The sequence below is a fragment of the Punica granatum genome, chromosome 1 (assembly GCF_007655135.1).
Source record: "Punica granatum isolate Tunisia-2019 chromosome 1, ASM765513v2, whole genome shotgun sequence".
NCBI classification, from domain to species: domain Eukaryota; kingdom Viridiplantae; phylum Streptophyta; class Magnoliopsida; order Myrtales; family Lythraceae; genus Punica; species Punica granatum.
Genome location: NC_045127.1, coordinates 14,965,771 through 14,984,978, shown reverse-complemented (window position 1 = coordinate 14,984,978; position 19,208 = coordinate 14,965,771). Strand labels below are relative to the sequence as shown.

The following is a 19,208-nucleotide window of genomic DNA, read 5'->3' as shown; positions in this document are numbered from 1 at the left end:
TTGGTTCGTCAAGACAAGCATGTTAATTTGCATAATTTAACTGCAGAATATGGATCGGCACCGCAGTGTCAGTTGACGATGAACCAACTGCGAAGATTAGTTTGGTGTAGTCTAGACTACATTTATATGCACAATTGGTAGGTTGAATTTCCATCTAATGGTCAATTATATTACGAAGAAAAAGAAATTCTTTACCTACTACACCCAGCCTTAGATGATGAAAGTCCCATCTTTGCTCCCTTAATTCACCCACCAGTTCTACGCTATTAATGAAAAAGCCATGATAATAATTCAATCAGAGGGAAGAAAACCATTGGCAATGTTTCTTCATCAATAATTCCATGTGCAACGAAGTACCGCGCAGCTGGCAACCTATGAGGGGAGGTGATGAAGGTCCCACTTGACATCATATCATTGTTCGAAAGAGCGAGTGAAGTAATTTAATAATTAGTTAAGTAATCTAAAGAAGAAAAGTCCTCTTACACATGCCCATTTAAAAATTGTAAGTCATTCTCCATCTCGTTTTTTTATATCAATATACCAAGTGTTAGTCTCCCCCTTATGATGCGACATTCACACGCACTTGCAGGAATTTGTCCTCCTGGTCCTTTTGATAAAAGAGGAGAGAAATGCAAGAAATGAGATTTCATGCAGCCTTACCATCCTCGACTTGTAATCAAGATATCTCTCTCTGTTTTTTTTTCAGTGGCTTGCACACCCATTTTGCCTCCTCTATTTATACCCTTCTAAACGCATGAGCTTCGTTGGTAACCTATAAAAAATAGAAAGGAAGGAAGGCCATGCAGAACGCTATACACAAAAATAGACACAGGATTAGCTGAAATTTCATAAAAAAAAAATTATAGAAAAGCATATAAGTTTCTCTAGAGCGATAAATTTTAGGCGGGCACTGCGCCCTCAGATAAATTTCTTTATATAAACTTCTAATTATAGCTAGCCACTGCGAAATTAGATAATGGTATGAGACGAATTATCTAATCTCAATGCACATGTATACAAGTTCTTCAAGAATACATTATGCCAAATTGCCAATAGGCGCACGCTAGTTAAGTGAGGTTGAACGGAGTGATCTTCACTTGAAACGGGGATCGAAATGTAGTGCAATTTTTCTCAATTGCGATGTCAATTCTGAGCTAGGATCATGTAGGCGTTCAAGATATGTTTTGATGCATATCTCAATTCTTGCTTTCTGTTCCAATGTCTATGCCATGTCTAGGGCCATTCGGAGCATTGGGTGTGTTCAGCGTATAAGTAGTTAACTCGGTTTCAGGCAACTTATGACTAACACTAGTAAATTACCATGTTTAATTCATTAAGTTGATAGTGAGGATATTTAGTATTCTTTTAATAGATCGGGCGAGTTAAAGGTTCTAGAATATATGATGAAGACAGATATGTATATATATATACATATAAATATTATAATATGAAGATATCAAATAGTGTAATGCAGCGTTCATGCCTGATAATTAAGAGTCTCTTGGCAAGAGGTTCCACATTCAATGTTCAATTGGACAACTCATGTCTTTTTTTTACTTGTCTATTTAATTATATTAGACTCGTGAGCATCCATTGTCACCGAAAAAAAATATGAAAAAGATTAATATGTTTACCAAAGAGATTTAGGGAATTGATGCATATATTTGCCTAGTAATAAAGATATTTTAAATTTGATACTCGTTGTAAAATTATTCGTACATATTTATCAATTATTATAATTTTATTTTATACTCATCAACCTCTCGTAATCGAAAGAAAAAAAAAAAGGATTAGTATGTTCACACGGGCGTATCGACATCTGTTCGTGAGATAACATAAAAACATGAAGTAGGCAATAGTTAATCATATAAGATCGTCAGAGGAGCAAAACTAAAAGTATTTTATGTCATTTTTTTGTTAATAAACATATACACACATCACTTTCAGGTGGGGAACTGATAAATACACACACATAAATATATATATATATATATATATATATATATATATATATATATTACAGGTGATCATTACTCGACTTTCTCGCACCTTCTGAAGTCACCCGCGCCGCCCACACCCCCCTTACCCTGCTCAAACGGTCTCACAGTCTCAAGAAAAGCCACACACGTACTAATGGGCATGCACGCCCAGTTAACTAATCATCTCCAAATTCTTAATTATTTGGTATGACTTATGTTACACCAAGTATTGAAAATTTCACGTAACTTTACATTATAGCCGTCGCCCGAATTTGTCGGGCGAATCTTGTATATTCACGGGCAAGTCCATTGCTCGGAATCGAACAAAAATGTCAAGGACTCGATGTCGAACGTGTCCTTAACTACTTCGACACTAACACCTGTATCATCCACATCCCCACTTTTGCCTGCCCAATCTTCCAATATCGCCAGTTCCATTGACATGTGACTGTTATAGTAATTCCCAAAGTAATTCCCCTTTTCACCTCCATCATCATTGCTTGCTTGGACTCGGTCATCACCGCACCCAAAGTTGGAGAAGTCGAAATCAGTGGAGCAGTTTTCTTGGACATCCTGGCGATCAGTTATATGGTGGATTCTCGGAATTTCCAAATCTTGGGCATATTGGTCGATGCAGCGCTCATTTTGTGAATTCGGGTCAACCCGATGACGCACATCAAATGGAGGGTTGGTGTTTGAGGTGACAAGATCAGCTGCCATGGTGCACCGGGTGGCTTGGGCTCGTACGGCTTGAGGCCGTGTGGCCTTAGCTGCTGGAGTTGAGGCTGGCGGCTCAGTAGGGTGGTAGGGGGAGACCAGAGATCTTGCCTTGCCTTTGGGCGATGAAGGAGAAGTTGGCGAGTGAGCTGATGGCTTGGCTTTCTTCCCGAGTGTCGTGTTCCAGTAGTTTTTTATTTCATTGTCTGTTCGCCCCGGTAGTCTTCCAGCTATTAGAGACCATCTGCACTTCCAGACGTTCAAAAGTTGAGCTAAGTCAATCGTATGAGTGTATATGCACACACAAATATTATAACTATTGCAGTAGTAGAAAGAGGGGGCACCTGTTACCAAGGAGATTATGGAGCCTGATGATGAGTTCCTCTTCGTCCCGAGATATGTTCCCGCGTTTTATGTCCGGTCTCAGGTAATTCAGCCATCTTAGTCTACAGCTCTTCCCACATCTCTTTAATCCTGCAATAATATTGTAATATATACTGACCTTATTACTCCCATGATCATCGCAGCATAATCATGTACTCGCTTCGACTTACTAGCTAGGAAAGAACAAGTGTCGGGCAAATTTAAGTGTTAAAGATCGAAATAACATCGTACCGGCTCTCTTGGGGAGGTTTCTCCATTTGCCCTCTCCATGGGCTCTGATGTAAGCAGTGAGGATTTTGTCTTCCATGGCAGTCCAGGCTCCTCTGTTCAGCCCTTCCTTGGAGCAACATGGACTCCTCCCCATCTTCTTCAGAGCCTCTTTCCCCCACTCTCTCCCTCTCTCTCTCTCTCTCTCTCTCTCTCTCTCTCTCTCTCTCTCTCTCGATATTTTTGCTTTAATAAAGAACCTAAAACATCTACCCTTTTATAGCCCAATGAAGTGGGAGAAAAGTCATCCTCCCCTCTCGCTCTACATCGCAAGAAATGACCTGTTTAATCACTTTTTTTTTTTTACATATGACTGGCAAGATTATTATTTTAGTTTAAATTGACTAAACTTCGAGGGAAAAATGAGTTCAGCATAGTTACACTTCAAACTCAATACTGAATCCTGACAAGTGACATCCATTGCTTCAATTTGTCCGTGCTATCATGTTTAATTAGGCATGGATCCCATGCATTGTATGTGATAGAATAAGAGCTGGTAATTATGTCTGTTATAAATTCGAAAGATTTTCAATCTCAGAAAATTTTAAAATTGTTAAAGTTAGAAAAATAGTTTGAAGATTATATATTTTGTTCAAAAGTATTTATTTAGATAACTAATTTCAAACAACATTAGAAATTGAGAAACTTATAAAATATGTAATGTTTGAAACTTGAAATTTGGAAAGATTTCTAATCTCAGAAAAAGATTTCAAAGTTATTAAAAGTTTGAAAAATATCATGTAGATAACATATTTTATTCGAAAATATTTATTTAGATTTAAGCTATCATCATATGATAATTGAAAGATTTTAAAATATATTTACAAATAAACATCAAATATTCAAAAATTTAAAATATTATGAAGGTATTCAAATATTCAAAAAAAAAAGGATCTATCCCACAATTTGTAATTCGTTAAAAATTATAACAGAATAATGCAGAATTGGGCGATTTTGTGTAAAAGTTGTTGATACTTCTAAAATCTCAGTAGCATAAATGGATCTTTCATATAGTTGGTCCCTAACTTCCTGAATGTGTACACATGGATTATTTGCATAGTTGCATGAATTGAATTTTTTTTTGCCCAATCTGAAATTTAAGAATTTTTTTTTTGCAAACACTATAAATATGGAAAAAAATATTTTTTGTCCTATAAATTTGACAGTCATTCAATTTTTGTCCAGTAAGTTTCAAAAAAGCCGCATCAATCTTGTATGTTTGGTCCGTTGGGCAGTTTTAGTCTATTCTGTGAATAGGCATTACAGAAAAATTAATGTGGACTTGACGCCATTAATTTTTTCAACGTGTCAATTTACTTTTGGTTGCAAATTAAAAATATTTAAAAATGAAAAGAAAAATGAAAAATTAAAGAACTAAAATAACTAATTTTTAAAAAAAGATTGGGTGGTCACCAAGCAGGGACCAGATCGAGGGACTCCCTTGCCAGTGACCCCCTGAGCCTCTGAAAACCAAAAGAGAGAGAGGAAGGGGCCCAAATTGGGAGGAAGGAAGAGGGTTTGGTGTTCTATTGGGGCTTCCCCTTTTTCCATCTGCCCCTCCCTCCTGAAGACCTTGCCAAGCCTCCGGAGGGAAGGGCAGTCGAAAGGGGGACCACCCCCCCCCCCCCCCCCCCCCCCCCCAAATATATATGTATGTATGGTCCTTACTTCATCCGCGTCGAAAAAGGAGGGACCACCCAACCTGTTGGGGCTTGGTTCTTTTTTAAAAATTTAATTTAAATTTTTAGTTTTGTTTCAATTTTTAAATATTTTTAATTTACAGCGAATAATAACTTACGTTCTTAAGGTTAATTTGAACTCACGACCACCAAGGTTAAAAGGAGATTATGAATAAACTATAAAAATGAAAAATGCCGAGCACGATAAGATTTAGTGAGAAGGTAATATAAGATTGATGAATAAACATTCAACAGTCAAAAAACAATTTAGGCCACACATCTACAAGAACCATCAATGAATTCGTGACTTAGTACAAAAAAGATTGAAAAAAATGAGATGGGCAGGTCTTGATTTTCATATCTTTGAGATTGAGAATCAAAAGTGAAAAAGTAAAAATACTTGAACAACTTATCTTCATATCTAATGATAGATGTACTTTTCGAGAGCTTCCATTTAAAGGTAGCAGTATTTTTTGAGAGGCCAAGTGGGGACAATTTGTGTGTGTTAGCATGTATCTTTAACATATCATACAAAAAATCTCTAAGAAAAATTATCTAATTTTTTTTAAAAATAATTAGATATGATTCATCTATAAAATATACAATCTTATTTGTTTTTTGAAAATAAAAATATTATTGATAGCTATAAAAAAATAGGATCTTACTTATTTTTTGAAAGTAAAATATGATCTTACGTGATTTATAATGTATAGAAAATATGATCTAATTTATTTTTTTAAAAGCATATAGTATATTAACTCAAAAATAAATGATTGATCCCACAATTTGTGATTCAATGAAAATAAAATAAACTTAAAAATGTAAAAAACAAATCCATTCAACAATCTCGGTATTTTAAGGCCATCAGGTGAGGCCCGTCATGTTTCTACTTTTATATAAATATAGATATAGATATGGATGTGATCCCTCTCTTGCACCCTCTCCCATAAGCCCACGAACCTCTATTTTCGATGTATACATCGATACATATAGTAAAATTATCATGGAGCCAGTATTTTCAGATCCGGACCGGCAATTGGACCGGTCAAGTGATAGTTTCACGGATTTTTAGGGTTCAACCGGAATTCGATGGGTCGAACCAAGTTTTCAAAATAATAATTAATAATATGAAGCATAAATAATACAATGCACAGATTCACTTTCAAGTTTCAATTCCAAATCAACACTCCAGACAAGTCTTCAATAATACCAACTCAAACGGTAGAGTGTTTATTGAAAAGTCTAAAACTAAAGTACCACACATCCACAATCAGACGGCAGGATCCAAGAGAAACATCCAAAACTAAAATCCAAATCTTTCACCAAATAACGAATAACAATGTAAACACAGTTCACATCTCATCGAGTAGTCCATGGGTTCCAATCCATGCCAACTTCGAAAGTGTTATCTTGAGCTGGCGGGGCTGAACTACGATCATCATTCCAATCAAAGAAAGGTCCTGTCGAATTCTCCGAGACACTTCTTCCTTCACCCTCATTTGTTTCATCATCGTTATCAACGTCAAATTCGTCCAAATTCAGCTTCTGTGTATCACAAAGATTTATTTATTTAGATAAAATAAAGTAAAGCATAACAAGAATTCCACTGAAAATGATACTACCATTTGCTTGATTAACTTGAATTGTGCATCGCTCCAGATCACAACGAAAAGTTTCTAATTCTTCATTTGACAAAACTGGAGGCTCATCCTGTAACACCCAAGTGGCATTAGTATCAAACCCTTCATGATCAATGGGATCGTAGTTTCGACCTTTCTTATAGTTCCTACACAATATAATAAAATTATCTTGAAATTGTTAAACTCCAAGAAACAATATAAACATAACGTTGAAACAATAAATGGAGAAAGCAAATTATACTTTGCTGCAATTTCAAATTATAATGGACATATACAAGGTCATCAACCTTTGATGCTCTAATCTATTCCTCTTTTTGGAATGAGCATGCTGAATATGCTCCGATTGCACTCACATCCTGAAGCACTACATGTTTGGCTCAAGACACAAATTGCCAACTTTTGTAGGTTTGTCGCACTGCTTCCATAAGATATCCACCATTCATCTAAAAAAAAAAAATTATAGTTGAAGCATAGGTGCTAACATAAAATTCAATAATGAAGAAATTAACTATTAAGTAATAAAAAAATGATAAATATCTATCTGGAGCCATTACAATGCAATCAGCTACAGCGGATACTCTACCAAAATCATCTTCGCCATTTCTAAAATACTTCATTTCATTAGTTAACTTGGATAGCAACTCTGAGTCTCCAAAAGCATACTTCTCGATGACATCTAACAAACCAGAAAAAAGTGAGCCTATTCTTCTCCATTCGGATTATATTGATATCTCGGACTCAACCAATAACCCGCAGCATGCAAAGTTTTATGAAGTTGCCTATCCCATGGACATCAATAATTCGAATATAAGGCTCAACCCTCTTCTTTCTTCTATGAGATCTTCTCAAAATTTCATTTATGCATTGCATCAATAATTCACAGTTTGAGAAACAATTTCACCCCACGTCATATTTTTAAAATATTTCACAATGAGAAAATAGGCAAAAATAACGTCGACAGATGACAGTTGTCTCAAATGAACATCGACCCATTTTTTACATCAAACTAAACCCTGACAGTTAAAAGTTAAATCAGAGCTGCCCTTCCGTCCACGTTCCATGAAAAATCAGACAGAATCGTCTGACGTGGCTTATAATATTTTTTCTTTGTTGCTTTCCTCTCTTCCCTTTATTTTTAACAGAAGCTATGACATTGAAAGAGCCAAAATCCCTAATCCCCAAATTGAAGAACCAAAATCCCTAACCCCCAAATTAAATTGCTAAACAACGGCTACAATGGTGAAGATGGAATGTGGTGAGTGCAATAGGGGTACCTGTTGCAAAGAAGATCGACCTCATAGGCATACTGAAGATGTCGATTCAAGTTGGTGTGACTCGAGCATGGCGAATGGATGGAAGAGACGGCATAAGCATACTGAAGATGAAGATTCAAGTTGGTGTGGCTCGAGTATGGCGAATGGAAGGAAAAGAGAATGGATTTGTGGTTGTGGGCGACATGTTTCCATTATGACATCGAAGACTTCCAAGAATTTTGGGAGGAAGTTCCTTCGATGCCCGTTTTTTCAGGTGATTTCTGAATACACGAATTTGTTAGCATCGCAATATTGAGAAATCAATATAAGTTACTGATGTTTGTGATCCGTAATTTTTTGATGGATTTGATTAATGAAGAACAAGTTAATTAATTGTGGATATTTCAAGTGATTAAATGAGGTCTCTAATATGGCAGTGGATGGCAATCAAAATGCGGAGGAGAGAGAGGTTACTCATACTGATGAAGAAGCTACTAAAATAGCAGGTCAGAGGTTGGTTGTTGCCAAGCTAAAGAGAAAGAATTTGATGTATCGAGATAAAGTGAAGAGGCTGGAGATTGTATGCATTGTAGTGGTCATTTTACTGGCATTAGTGTTGATTAAAGATGGTATGAAGAAGTAGGAATTTCTTTGTTGTATTTGGCAAGTTAGAAGTTGTATTTATTGAAAATGTGCTTATATATTCGATGATGTTTTAGTATGTAATTGAGCGATGTAAGGAAACTGTTGGCAATGAAGAATGGCAGTGTATTTCGGTCAATCTTCTTCACTGATTGGGTTTCATTAGATTTATATAGCTTACTAAATAAGAAAAATAAGATAGCAAATATTCATTAAGTAAAGAACATAAACTGATTAAGATTGCACAGTTAGCAATTTCCCAGAAGAACATATCCATGATCTTCATAGACATAACATACACCAAATCCCTTGGATTTGTTTTTGGCATCTGTTATACAAAAGAATACCCCTACACCAAAATGAATCACTTCCACAAGTAACATGTACCATTGCCAACATAGAACCCATCTTCACAAACCTAAACTCATTTACAAAAAGGAACCTTTCACAATCTACATAAAGCCTTTACAAAAAGAAACCTTTGCCATATCAACAAAAAGCCTTTACAAAAAGAAACTCCTTCCCAATAACTGGAAAATTATCCTAATGTTGAGGTATGTTCACCAAAATATATAAAATGAGCATCACATATAGTCCTTTACTGTGATTGAGGCAACTGGTCCTGGTTCATTTTGAAAAAAGCACCAAATCTCTACGCAGTCCCAGGGCTAGCAGCTTGCTTGGTTTCTAGTGACATTACCTGTTGTCCCCTCCTTATCATGGCAGTACTTGTTTGGTCAGTTGTCACAACTTGGCTCCCTATGGCTAGTCCACCCAGAGGTGCCATGGTTGGAGTTACTCCATATCCAAATATCCATTGTAGGTTCACATAGTTAAATCAGTACAGTAAGCAACACCTACCTATGTATTGATTCAAACATGAGATGCATACCTGTGATGATGCATTTGCCAATTCATTAGGCATCGCTGAACTTGTAACATGCCTCATCTGCAAACAGTCGAAGTTTTACCATTAAGCAAAAACAACCTTGGTCATCCACTACTAGTTGTATTATGGAACATCGATATAAGTTTATATGTATACTTGTACTGATGGACCTACCATTTCAGTTGCCATGAGTAAACTTGAAGCATTGTCCCTCTCCATTGGCACCTATTGCACACTTAGCAATCACAAGCATGCAAATTAAACTGAAATTCAAACTTTCTTAAATATTTACATGTCTTGGAATGTTTGATACTTGAGGTGGCATGATTGGACATGAGGGTGGCATCATTGAAACTGATGGTAGCATCATTAGACCTGATGGTGGCATGTTTGGACTTGAGGCATTCCTCACCTGCATTTGCACCTATTCCACATTCAGCAATCACAATCACTTAAAACAAATGAAATTTGACAATTAAAGAACTTGTACCTATGCAAGAAAAATTATCATATGATAAGGCAATGATGGTTGTGGTGTCAATGGTGGGGCAAAGTTTTGAGAGACAAGAATTTCCTTTGCTTGGACTGAATTAGATCCACCGTTTGCCCCACCTTCAACATTTACAGTACTAGGCCCCAGTTGTTCTATCCTTGATGCATTTGTTTCCTTTGTCTTCTTGTTAGATACCCTAGGAGCCTTGCATGACACCTATTATGACCACTTTGTCCACAGTTTGAACATATGACAGTGACTGGGCTTCTTTTAAGCTTGTATGGATCTTTTCTTTCATCTGTGACCTTTCTCCTTTGCTTTTTGGGACGCCCTGGTTGTCTCTTCAACTTTGGGGGTAGAACAGGGTTCATACCTGATTTAGTCTAGTACTTCTCACCAGAGTAGATTTGACGAAGGAGGCATAAATTTTCTGTTGTGTGGCCCTTGTATATCATGGATGTACAAAATTTTCAAGTGCTTGGTTAGTATAGAAAATGCAAGCAACAACATGCATGCAAGAAATCCTTGTGATATCCAATTTCCTGCAAGAACATGTACGTTTTTCCATATCAACTGCACACTTAGATCTAGGTGGACAGATTACCTCAAATTTTAACATACAAGCATCCCATGACCAATGTGGTGCCCAAGCAGAAGATTTCTGTTTATTCTTTTCCAACTTTGATTGAACTTCGGGGCATAATGGACCCCGTCCAGTTTGCCACTACCTTTGCATGCCTTGCCAACTTCTTCATTATATACATTCTTACTCCTTCAGCCATGGTAATGATGGGCTTGCTCCTCACCTTCAATAGTTGACCATTGCATTGCTCAGACATGTTGTTTGTCATTGAGGGGTTCTTTGTATGGACATCAAAAGCTGATCTGCTCCATCTTTCAATTGGTATCTTCTTTAGCCAATTCCATGCACCTTCACTTAGTCCCTTAATGGCGTCCATGGGCTGCGTAAATTGTTACTCAGTTGTTGCTTTAGCAGCTGCCCGGAATGCATCTTTCAAAGCCATTCCATTCCAATTCTTGCTCAAATTGGCCCAGATGTGCCTAGCACAATACCTGTGTGGCGCTTCTAGGCAAATTGTTCCCAGTGTAGTATCTAGACCCTATAAAGTCAATATTATTTAGTTAGCAACTGAAAAATATATAATAAGTTTAATAAATAATCACTTGAGTTATGAGACATACCTTATGCCTATCAGATATGAAGCTATAGCTGTTCAACTCAGGACCTCCCAAGTTATCCACAAGATTCCTCAAAAACCAAGTCCAATTATCCCTATTTTCTACATCCACCACTACAAATGCAAGCACATAGAAGGCATTATTGCCATCCTGAGCAACAACAGAGAGAATTTGTCCCCCGTAATACTCTTTTAGGAAACAACCATCTAGACCAATGAGTGGCCTACAACCAGCCAAGAAACCAGTCTTGCAAGCTTCCAATCACACATACATTCTCTCAAACTCATGAGTCACAGGAATAACATTCAGTTCCATAGTTGACCTTGGGTTGCTTTTCAGAAGTTCATTGCAGTAATCCCTCAGCTTCCCATATTGTTCCTTCTCTAAACCTTCACATATCGTATGAGCTTCCTTGATGGCTCTGTACAGAGTAGCATCATACACATTAACTCTTTAGCTGTGCATCATGAAATCATAAGCATTCTGACCATTCATCTTTGGATGGGCCCTTATCTAAGGAATTAACTTACTTGCCACCCACTCAGTTGTAGCCAACTGGTTTTGCACCATTCTACAGCATTTGTGTTCATCTTTAAATGTTTTCACTTGATAATAGTCGGTTTTCCTATTTATTGAGCAAAGTATCTTCCAATCACACTCTTTATTAGCACACAGAGCCTTCACTCTGCCTTTTTCACTTTTCTTAAATCTTACCACCCTTCCATTGTTGATATTGTAGTCCCTCACGGCATTCTCGAAGACCTTTAAGGATGAAAACCATCACAAGTTCTGTGGTGACCAAACCAAACTGATCTCCTCATTGAACACTAGGTACTGTACACCCTATTCTTCATTGCCAGATTCATTACCTTTAAGAAACTTTAACTCCTCAGTGTGATAACCATCTGATTCCATAGGTTTCTCTACCTCAGCCTCTATGTTTTCCTATACAAACATTCTCGCCCCTTCTTCTGTTTTTTTTCTTTGAACCTAGTCTTTGTGTGCTTTTTCTTAAGGTTCCACTTCCACTACACTTTAGGATCTACAGTGCTATCAGCATGCATTGTACAAGTTCTAGCTTCAGCTTCATCACCATGTATTGTAGAAGTTCCACATCCTGCAGATGCATTGTTCGTTTCATATTCTTCCAAACCAGGCTCAGTTGCTTTCACAAATTCATCATCATCTTCATCCCTACTGTCAAAGTCATCACCACTGGTGAAGTCATTCCTCTGTTCATCTTCATCCACTTCATATTAATCAGTTACTTGTACAGGTACCTCCCTTGCTTCTCGTTATGTTGCTTCTCTTTCTCTTGCTTCTCTTTCTCTTTCTTCTCTTGCTTCTCTTTCTCTGACTTCTCTTTCTCTTGCTTCTCTTTCAACATTTGCCAAGAATTCCGTTGCTTCCTCGCCAGTAAGTTCCTCAAGAGTTTCTTCCGGATGCTCAAAGTATAAATGCACCTCATTATATCCTTTTACAGTAGCTATGAGGTTTGTTGAATCATTATCATTTTTTAACTCTTCAAGCCCAAACTCCATCCTCATCCAAGGGATGACATACTAGCAACTGGAAGGTTCGCTCTTATAGTGATCATCTAACACGTTCATGATCATAATTGTAGACAAGAAATCTACATCTTCCAAAACATCTATCTCACCACCAACATAAATTTGTTTGTTATCATCAAACTTTCCTCCATGATGTAAAATTAGATCCACGAAATGCCATTCCATTATGAGACCACAAACTAACAAAAAAGGAACCATCATACACATATCAAAAAACATATAAAAATCCAAAGTTTATCAGATTCTCTACCACATTACCCACCAAAAAGACAAAAGACAATCAACCCCAGGACTGCATTAAACAATGCATGAAGGAGACAAGTAGGGGACCACAAAATCAATTGTAGGAGCAGTAAATAACTGTTACCTACCTGGAGTCCAACTTTCAAAACCTCCACGAGGACCATGACCAGCTTATATCACCAGAGAACACCAAACTTCTCTTCGATCTGCTTGTTCTAACCCTAAAAGAATGAAAACTTCACTGAACAGAGAAATCGATCTACCCTGGTTGCTCTCACTTGAGTGTTTGCTCTGAAATTAGAAAATCTCACCCAACAATCGCTTCATTTCCCACTTTCGATCTTAACAAGCTTAAAGGAGGCAAACACCATGTCACAAAGCCAAGTATACGTAGAAATAATATTATAAGCCACGTCAGACAATTCCGTCTAATTTTTCACGAAACTTAGACGGAAGGGTTGCTCTGATGTAACTTTTAACTATCAAGGTTCAGTTTGATGTAAAAAATGGATCGAGGTTTATTTGAGACAACTTTAATCTCTCGATGTTATTTTTGCCTATTTTCTCATTTCACGATGCATCATGAAATTTGTTTAAAATTTTTCACCGTGCATCAAATCCATCAAGAGATGGACGGAAAAATGTCGTTGCACATTATTTGGACAAACGGTATCCAGGTGGCCACATGAACTCAGTTTCTGGGTCCCACTCCATTATTTCCCCTCCCTCAATTAAACGGTCTTAGGGTTCATTTCTCCTAATTTAAGTTCATTTTCCCTAATGCAATCAGAAGAGGTGATTGGTGATCCTAATTTTAGAGAAGAGGTGATCGGTGATCCTGACTCGATGTTTCGTCTGTCTTCCTTAGCTGGCATGCGGTTCTTCCTTTTTTGCATCTTCGTTTCCCTTAATTTCAATTGTAATCAGTAAAGAGAAGAGGTGATAAGTGATCCTAAGGTCGATGCTTAGTTTGTCTTCCTCAACTGGTATGCGGTTCTTCCTTTTTGCATCACCATTTCCCTTAATTTCAGTTGCAATCGGAAAAGAGAAGAGGTGATCGGTGATGCTGTGCTCGATGCTTCGTTTGTCTTCCTCAACTGGTATGTTGTTCTTCCTTTTCGCCTCTCTTTTGTAATTTTGCATTTTCTAAGTTTAATTTTGCTTCCCCTTATTGCTAGCTGCTACATAGTACAAAGTATAATTGTTGTTAAAGAAATGGCATCAAGTGGATCAATTGAGATGAGGGAAGCTAGTCTAATATCGTCCAATGTATCTCGAGGTGATAAGGAATGTCATCATGGAGTTAAAGCGGTAATGCTGACTTCATGGAGTGAGAAGAACCCAGGGAGAAGATTCCTCCGATGCAAATTTTGGAAGATTTGTAACCATTGTTGATACAAATTTTGTGCAAGGATTGTAACCTGGCACAAAATCTATGTTCAACATGTGGAAAAGTGTCATCATAGCTTTTTTTAGCCATACATATCAAAATGAACCCAATCATTAAGGAGAATGCCACTTGAAAGTAAAACTTTAAAGCAAATGAATGACTATTTGAACAAAATAAGTACATTTTGCTGAGCACGCATCAATGTCCAGCCAAATCCATCTCTTATTCCCAAGTCATTCATCAAGAGTTCAAAAAACCACATCTAAGAATGTTCATTCTCACACTTCATCACTGCCCATGCTATAGGGAACATTTGATTATTTTCATCTTTCCCGAGTTTTTAAGAAACATTCATCCACACTAATGATTGCTCTGCAACCATCAAGAAACCCCTTAAACTCTCAAAACATACATATAACATCTTAAACCTAGTTGCATAATCAGGTCCATCCCTATATAAAACTAATTCAAATGTACTTCCCTTATAAACCTTATTCAACTTAGCAAGATATGTTGGTAGCATATTATAGTGCTCTTCCATGGACCTATAATAAGATTTCTTGCATGTGATCTTGCTCTAACAAGTAACTTTTGGTATTTTGATTCCAAATTGGATATTAACCTCTTGCATCATGTCTGAAACATCCAATTCATATTTTCCCTAACTTTCTCTTTGAAATGTTATCCCAACTATTCATATGTTGCCTCATTATTCCTTGAAACCCTAGAACATGTATGCTCATTAGTAAATCTCTTCATAATAAATTTTTATCTTTTATGAGTCCAGCTACCATAAATTCTCCATGAACAGTCCTTTTCTTTGTACAGAACCTCAATATTGATCTTACAGCTCCTCTTCCACTAAAACTCAAAGCCATTGATAATGACATAACTCTTTACAGCTTCCTTGAACTGTTCATTATTGGAAAATATCATATCCTCGCTTAGTGTGATATTGAAAATATCACAGTTGGAATTGAATGGTCTGTACTTTTTCCTCCCCTTTCCTGCATTACTTTGTTCTCCACTATGATCTACGGGGATCTTAGATATATGTACATCACCCCCTGCATCATTGGACTACCTTGCTTGTTTCTTCTTCCTCTTCTTTCCATGTCTCTTCTTCCTTTCATCAGTTTGCATCTTCAATGCTTTTCTCTTCTCTCTAACTTGTATTAGCTCATTATTGTCTCCATCACTAATACCTTCGTACCCACCTATATTAGAGTCATCCCTCTCAGTCTTCTCCTTTTCACCGTCCTCTGCTTCCCAAACATCATCATTAGTGTCATCCTCCTCACCATCCCCTACTTCCCTTGCTTCCATAGTATCATCAATAGTGTCATCCTTTATACCATGAGTCTCAATATCACAGTCCCCATCACCTTCATCATCATTATCTTCCATCTTATCTGCTTCAGTATACACACTAACTAATTCAAAATTCAATCCAAGCTCAGCCATTGAAATCACCTCATGATTAGTATTCATGTCAACCAAATCATGATTTAAGCTACTTTCAGGAAGTAAATATCACATTCTTTTAGGTTCTTTATAGCCAAAGTCTTTTAGATGTCCTTTCATCTCATGCCAGAACATTCTATCAACATCCACCGTTAATATACAACTTGTACCACCAATGTACTTAACTAGAGGAGTTAGTTTCATGTGGCTTCCATAGTATAGTTGCATACCAAACTTAGTTCCCACCTTACAATAGTAAAAGGCAGAAAACTAAACTAATGACTCAAAGTAAACACCACTTAATCCTCAGTCGTGGCACTAGACAAGAAAACCATGCCAAACTAGTAGATCAAATTATGATTTTTAACCGACATTGTCTTCAACTATGGGATGAGAAGGACAAATTTATTGGCAGGACAACAACTGCTCCAAGCCACCAACTTTATCCAAGTTTTACCCCTCCTACAACTAAAGAAACGATTTTTTATACCATCACGAACTTTTATGCCATCATCAACACCAAATCAAATCGTCGGCATCAAGTGATTGATAGTTCTATTTGCTGTTGCATGTACTAGCGCTTTCTCCTCTTCTCGCAAGGAGTTGACACCCTTCAACGATCGACACCTTTCTCCTTCGTCCTTCCATTGATCCTTCCTGTGATCCATGAAGATTTAGGGTTTTGATCAACTATGATGGATTTGTGGGAGGACATAAAAAGACCGTGGACAACGTTATAGAGATGGGCGAGAAAGATAGGATTGAGGGAGGGCGAAATAAGGGAGTTCGTGTGGCCACCTGGGCACCAATTGTCCAAATAACGTGTCACGTTATTTCTCCGTCCACCTCTTGACGGATTTGATGCATGGTGAAAATTTTAAAAAATTAGTGATGCATCGTGAAATTTTTTGAAAGTATGATGTGGGATAAAATTGTTTCTCAAACTGTGACGTATAGTGCCATTTTCCCTATAAATAACCCATGGCAGGCCTACCATCACTATCCACTATCCGCAAGGCAAGAACCAAAGGCTCGCTTAATTGCATTATAGTTGCACATTCTTTCCATAAAGTCAAGCCAATAACAAGTTCAACAAATTTTTTCTCCTTGGAATCCCTTGCATAAGCTGAACTAGTCCACTCTTTGGATGATACCACTGCTATCAAAGCATTCTTTTGATCCAAAATGCTTTATAAGGCAATAAAATTAGTGAAAAACCGAGTTGGGGTTGGTGAAGTATTTCTCTTCCATTAGTGTGTTTCCTCATCAAATGCAATGCATAACAATGATCATAGATGTATTTCGTGATCTTGGAAGCATGAGTCAAATTGATGCAGTATGTCGCACATGGGGACCAAAATATAGTCTTGAACTCCCGCTCCAACATCCTCTCGAAAGCTACATAATTAGCAACATTGTCGATCATCATATGAACCACATTTGCTGAACCCACGAACAAGACTACTTCCTTGAACAACTTGTACGTCTCTGCCGTCTTAGAGGCAACGGAAGCATCAATTGACTTCAAAAATACCGCCCCTTTGGGGCACTAAACTAAAAAATTAATTAATGTCCACCTATACTGATCCGTCCATCCATTAGCCATTATGGTACATCTGGTCTTTTTCCAAGTGGCACAAAAGGTCTCAACATACTTCTTTACCATCTCAACATTTTTAGTCAGTAGATAACCACAAAGATCATACAAATTTGAACCTTTATAGCCTACAACCATGCTAGCAATGGCATCAATTGCTTGCTGAACATGGAATTAACAGAATTAAATGGTCTGGATGCGGCAATCATCCACTTGGATATGGCAATATCACACTTCTCCACAACTTGCTTCATTTGTAAGACACTTTTAATTGTTGGTTGAGCTCCTTGAGTTGTTCTCGGTTGGAAATAAGACCCCATTTGATTTTGCTTCGATGCCACTTGAATTCCCTTTCCTTTGGAATTAGAACGAGGAGGAGGCAAGAGACTCACTTCTTGCACTTCGCCATCGTCTTCATAGTCTCCAAGTCGCGGGGCATGTGGATTTTGTTCATCCAGCATATCACGCATCCTTTTTTTGCCTTGTGCATGATCATTCATAAGTTGTTGCATTTGAAAGCGCACATCATCCGGAACCATTTTGCACAGCTCTTCATTGCCTTTCACCTTCGTCAAATACTCAAATGTAGCTTAACTCTATGAATGCCACCGCCACTGAAAACTTTTGAGCAATAAACACAATGAAGTTGCTTCCTGTTGCCACTTGAAGATAAGGCTACTTCCTTACAGCGTCCCCATGCAAGATCGGATTTCCCTCTACTTGAAATTCGTTATGAGTTCGGGGTAGATCCTGAACCTGAAGCATCAAGGGTGTTGTTATTTGCCGTTGATGTCATCCTGCAAAATTGCAATGTACTGTAGCATTAGGAGATTATTCATCTAAAAAGTAAAAACTGAAGCAACAACTAAAACATAAAACATAAAAAAAAATCCAAGTGAAAGGCAAAGTCAAAATGTATAACAGTATAAGCCACTAGATATGATATCTAATTAACATCTTATATAAGAACCCCTACAAACCGCAATGCCCAATCAACAATTACAAATTTAAAATACATCAAGGCAATAATAATGTAAGTCAGTAAGTCGCGTTCAACGACATGCAACACAAATTTCAAAGTCAACCAAATTCTTGATCCTTTGTATAATAATTGCTGCAGGTCCCAAGCAAAGCTCTGAAGCTAACCCACACATTTGTCTTCTTTGACCAGTAAGCAACCACCAAAGCGAACCCAAAGAATTGAAATCACCGCCGGCAAAAAAATTGTTTAAGGAAAACATCAAGAACGAAAGTTCGAACAATTGTATAGGCAAATTAATTGATTTGTCTTCCAAGAAACACAAAAAGGTTTGAGATTAAACTCCCCACTGCTTCGGATTAGGGACTACTACAACAGCTCCGATTTATTATTGGAGAACATGGAAATTGAAGAAATATTGAAGCGAAAATAACCTCTTTCTCGTCGACACTGAGTTTCTTCCGTCGTGCTTGGAATCGAAGTTGAAATTTGGGGCAAGAATGAGAAGAAGCTGCTGTCGTCATTGAGGGCCTGAGGCGCTTGATCTCTTTAGCAAAGTTAGGGTTTAGTCTATCCTCGATAAACCTGGTAGTTTGATCTGATTCCCCTGAAAAAAAAATTTTGATGTGTTTTTTTATTTTTGTATTTTTTTAGTAAACTGGTTCAACCGGGGTTTTATGGGTTCAACAGATTCATCTAAAATCGCCCGGTTCATATGGATCAAACCGGGTTGGATGTGCATTTGGGCTTAATAGCAAAACCGGGCCGGATGGGTGTCCGGTCCTGATCCTACCCGTGTAACCGGCCGGTCCGGTCGATGT

The 19,208-nt window shown here is 37.5% G+C and overlaps 1 protein-coding gene and 1 long non-coding RNA gene across 2 annotated transcripts; both read right to left on the bottom strand.

The window, feature by feature from the left end:
- Positions 1-2,126: 2,126 nt before the first annotated feature.
- Positions 2,127-3,534, bottom strand: LOC116192926 (transcription factor MYB1-like). Its single transcript, XM_031521636.1, has 3 exons — positions 3,312-3,534; positions 3,041-3,170; positions 2,127-2,940 (listed from the first exon to the last, which is right to left on the bottom strand). Exons 1-3 carry the CDS (start codon positions 3,442-3,444, stop codon positions 2,274-2,276), a joined length of 930 nt encoding a protein of 309 aa, XP_031377496.1. The 5' UTR covers positions 3,445-3,534; the 3' UTR covers positions 2,127-2,273.
- A 13,808-nt stretch (positions 3,535-17,342) lies between these two features.
- LOC116194673 lies at positions 17,343-19,005 on the bottom strand. Its single transcript, XR_004154497.1, has 2 exons — positions 18,822-19,005; positions 17,343-18,205 (listed from the first exon to the last, which is right to left on the bottom strand). It is a non-coding gene; the product is annotated as an uncharacterized LOC116194673 (long non-coding RNA).
- Between the last annotated feature and the right edge of the window lie 203 nt (positions 19,006-19,208).

Coding starts and splice junctions, on each gene's coding strand:
- LOC116192926 (XM_031521636.1), bottom strand. CDS start 3,444: ATGGGGAGGAGTCCATGTTGCTCCAAGGAAGGGCTGAACAGAGGAGCC. Junction 3,171..3,311: donor AAACCTCCCCAAGAGAGCCG/GTACGATGTTAT, acceptor ATATTATTGCAG/GATTAAAGAGATGTGGGAAG. Junction 2,941..3,040: donor CATAATCTCCTTGGTAACAG/GTGCCCCCTCTT, acceptor CTGGAAGTGCAG/ATGGTCTCTAATAGCTGGAA.